We start from the raw sequence: 2,904 nt of genomic DNA on the forward strand, positions 1-2,904 counted from the left end.
GTTACAGTTCTATCCATGTTTTAATGTTGCAGAGCTCAGTCGTTTTGCAAATAGATCAAAGTTTAAACTGGCATGTTGTTCATCTTTTATCTGGTCACTTTGTGGAATATTTAACAACTAGAAAATGGCACAGAACAAAAAATATTTTTTCCTGCTGTTAGGCCAATCAATTTTAAGTTGAATGTCCATTCACTGCATTTTTCGTAGACACCTGTGAAAATAATTTCTATTCCCATGGCTTTTTTGTTCTCTGGGAAATTATTTTTGATGATAAATGATAAATACAGAAACAAGCATAAAAATCAAAACACTTAGTGATAGTAATATTAATAGTAAAATAATAGTCAGTGCAAAGTAGCCTACAAATTCTTTGGTGGGGAAGGTGGGGGGACCTGGATAAAGGCTGGGGGGGAGGGGGCGCTGGCCCAAAAAAGTTTGAGAAACACTGGTCTAAAGTAAGATAACTTGATCAAAGCTGGATGGTGAAATGCTCACCTTTACCATATATGGAAGTTCAGATTGGGGGAGGACAAGATCTGCTAGCTTCTGTAAAATGAGGTGAGGGACATAAAGCCATAACTTTTTCATATCAGAAAAAACATTTAATGGCTGCACTTTAAACTGACTGAGTAGCATTAATATTATCAATTAAAATAATTGCTTCTTTTAGTTATCTTTTAAATTTAAGAAACACTCAAGGACAGCATTCTTTCTCTATTAGTTACTGTTACATTTGTAGTCTTAAATAAAAGCTCACCTACTTGCACTGAAAAATTACTCAATTCAGTATCAATATACGAGAAAAAGAAGAAACTACTGACAATGCTGGTGTAACTATTCGTGTTTCCCCATCAGATACGGTTCTCTCAGAGTCTCTTCACTGCTCCGCACAGCCCAGGTGCCAAAATACATGTGTGCTTGTTCAGCGATCATAACATGCACTCGCTTGCGCTCTTATCCAGAGAACTACGGACACCGTGAAAGCTCAAACAACGTGTTTCATCAAAGTTATCCCACTTTTTTCCAACTGCGCCCTAATCAGACGCACACAGTGCGTGTTTCCCCCCAGTATCTTGGGAAACGGTACCTGATGGGGAAACGCGAATCGACGTGCTTTCAAGTGCGCATGTGTTTAAAAAAAAAAAAAAAAAAAAAAACACACACATGCGCACATAGTTTCAAAGAACCTAGCACCGACTAGTGGCGTGGCGAGAGCATTACATCTTTTCGATGTGTACCGTTACTGTGGAAACAAAGACTGCGATTATGGATGAGTTCATACTGCAGCCTGAGTGACCCAATTCCGATTTTTTTTTGAGGTAATGCGACCTGTATCCAATCTTTTCATGGCAGTGTGAACAGCACAGGTCGGATTCTTTTTCGAATGTGACCCGTATCTGACAGGTATCCCATTCTGTCATTCCTCCTTGGTGCTAACTAATCGCTTTTTTGAACTTCTTTCCCAACAAACAGATCCTTAAAACTCGCAAAACTGCTAGGCTGCCCCGTGGATTATCCTGCTCATCTGGAGTATTGTTCGCTGAATGCTGATCCTAAAAAGATGTTTCTCAAGCAACATGAAAACATTGTACCGCCTTCAGTTTTGCCCTATCCATTTGTCCCACATATTGATGGAGACTTCGTACCATCAGACATAGAAGTAAGTCTCTACATATTTGCATAAGTGATTTCTTCAAAAAGTGAAGAACTGCAAATGTTTTACATATTACTTACAATATTTGAATTGTATTGAAAGCTATGTTAAATCACCATTTGAAAAACAAAAAGAAAAACTTATTGCTAAACAACAGCAAACCTTGTTTCATCTGCAGACGTTGCTAAACAGCTCTACTCTTCCCAACAAAGAGCTGTTGATCGGCTTGAATAAAGATGAAGGAACCTACTTTCTTTTTTATGGAATGCCTGGTTTCACTCGCGAGGGTGAAAGTTTAATCACCAGGAAGAACTTTATAGAGGGTTTACCACTGGTAATGACAAATTCAAGTGAGATTGTTAAAGAAGCCGGTATTTCTTACTACACTGACTGGCGAGATGAAAACAATACGAAGTCCAACCGTGATGAAATGGCTAGGATGGTTGGAGATTCGCTGTTTAATTGTCCTGTAATGAAATTTGCTACCAGGTAAGTTCCAGATCTCAGGTTAAGTGATAAATGCTTTTATATAGAAAAAACATCCTCTGTTGTAACTGTGGTGTACATATGTTTGATCCCTGAGAGCAATACCAAAAAACCTTATAGAACTATTTATATTTATAGAACTCTATAGAACTACTACTTAATTTCACTTTGGGATTAATAAAGTATTTTGGAATTTAAGTTGAATTGAGAACTAAACACAGGTTAACTTTCTAAAATAATTTAAAAAAAATCCATAATTTTCCCTACACTTCAAAATGATGTACTTATTGCATAAATCCATCACATAAAATCCCAATGACATACAGTCATATTCAATAAATCTAAATGTGTATTTCATTGAGGCTTGTTTTTCAGATTAGAAAAGCCTTTTGAAAATAACTTTTAAGCAGTTATTAACATACCTTTCTTTACGCCACATTTTTGGATTGAATGTTTTGTTTAATTGGTCTGATGTAATATTCGAATCCTTTGTTATGTCATTCCATGATCTGTCAGCAAAAATCATCACAATTACCATCACAATTTACAAAAAGTTCAAGAATACAAAACAAATCTGTTAATTAGTTACAGTGCAGAACTGTGAATGGATCATTTGAGGCAACAGCAAAAACCTCTAGTTGTCAAACCTTTAATTATTCTTATATTATGTCTATGCAAAAAGCTGCGTTCTCGTTTGGGATGCCACACAATTCAAAATATTGTCCAAAAGGAAAAATCTGGACCAAAAATCCTGCCGTGTGGAC

At 36.4% G+C, this 2,904-nt stretch overlaps 1 protein-coding gene across 3 annotated transcripts in view; it reads left to right on the top strand.

The window, feature by feature from the left end:
* Nucleotides 1-2,904, top strand: part of LOC103153789 (acetylcholinesterase-like) — a 50,983-nt gene that overhangs the window by 40,072 nt on the left and 8,007 nt on the right. For all 3 annotated transcript variants that reach the window (XM_016662198.1, XM_016662197.1, XM_016662196.1), the window contains exons 4-5: nt 1,474-1,660; nt 1,833-2,143. In XM_016662198.1, coding sequence (XP_016517684.1) covers nt 1,474-1,660; nt 1,833-2,143 — 498 coding nt within the window. The remainder of the gene's footprint in view (nt 1-1,473; nt 1,661-1,832; nt 2,144-2,904) is intronic.

The sequence above is a fragment of the Poecilia formosa genome, unplaced genomic scaffold (assembly GCF_000485575.1).
Source record: "Poecilia formosa unplaced genomic scaffold, Poecilia_formosa-5.1.2 Scaffold362, whole genome shotgun sequence".
Lineage (NCBI taxonomy): Eukaryota > Metazoa > Chordata > Actinopteri > Cyprinodontiformes > Poeciliidae > Poecilia > Poecilia formosa.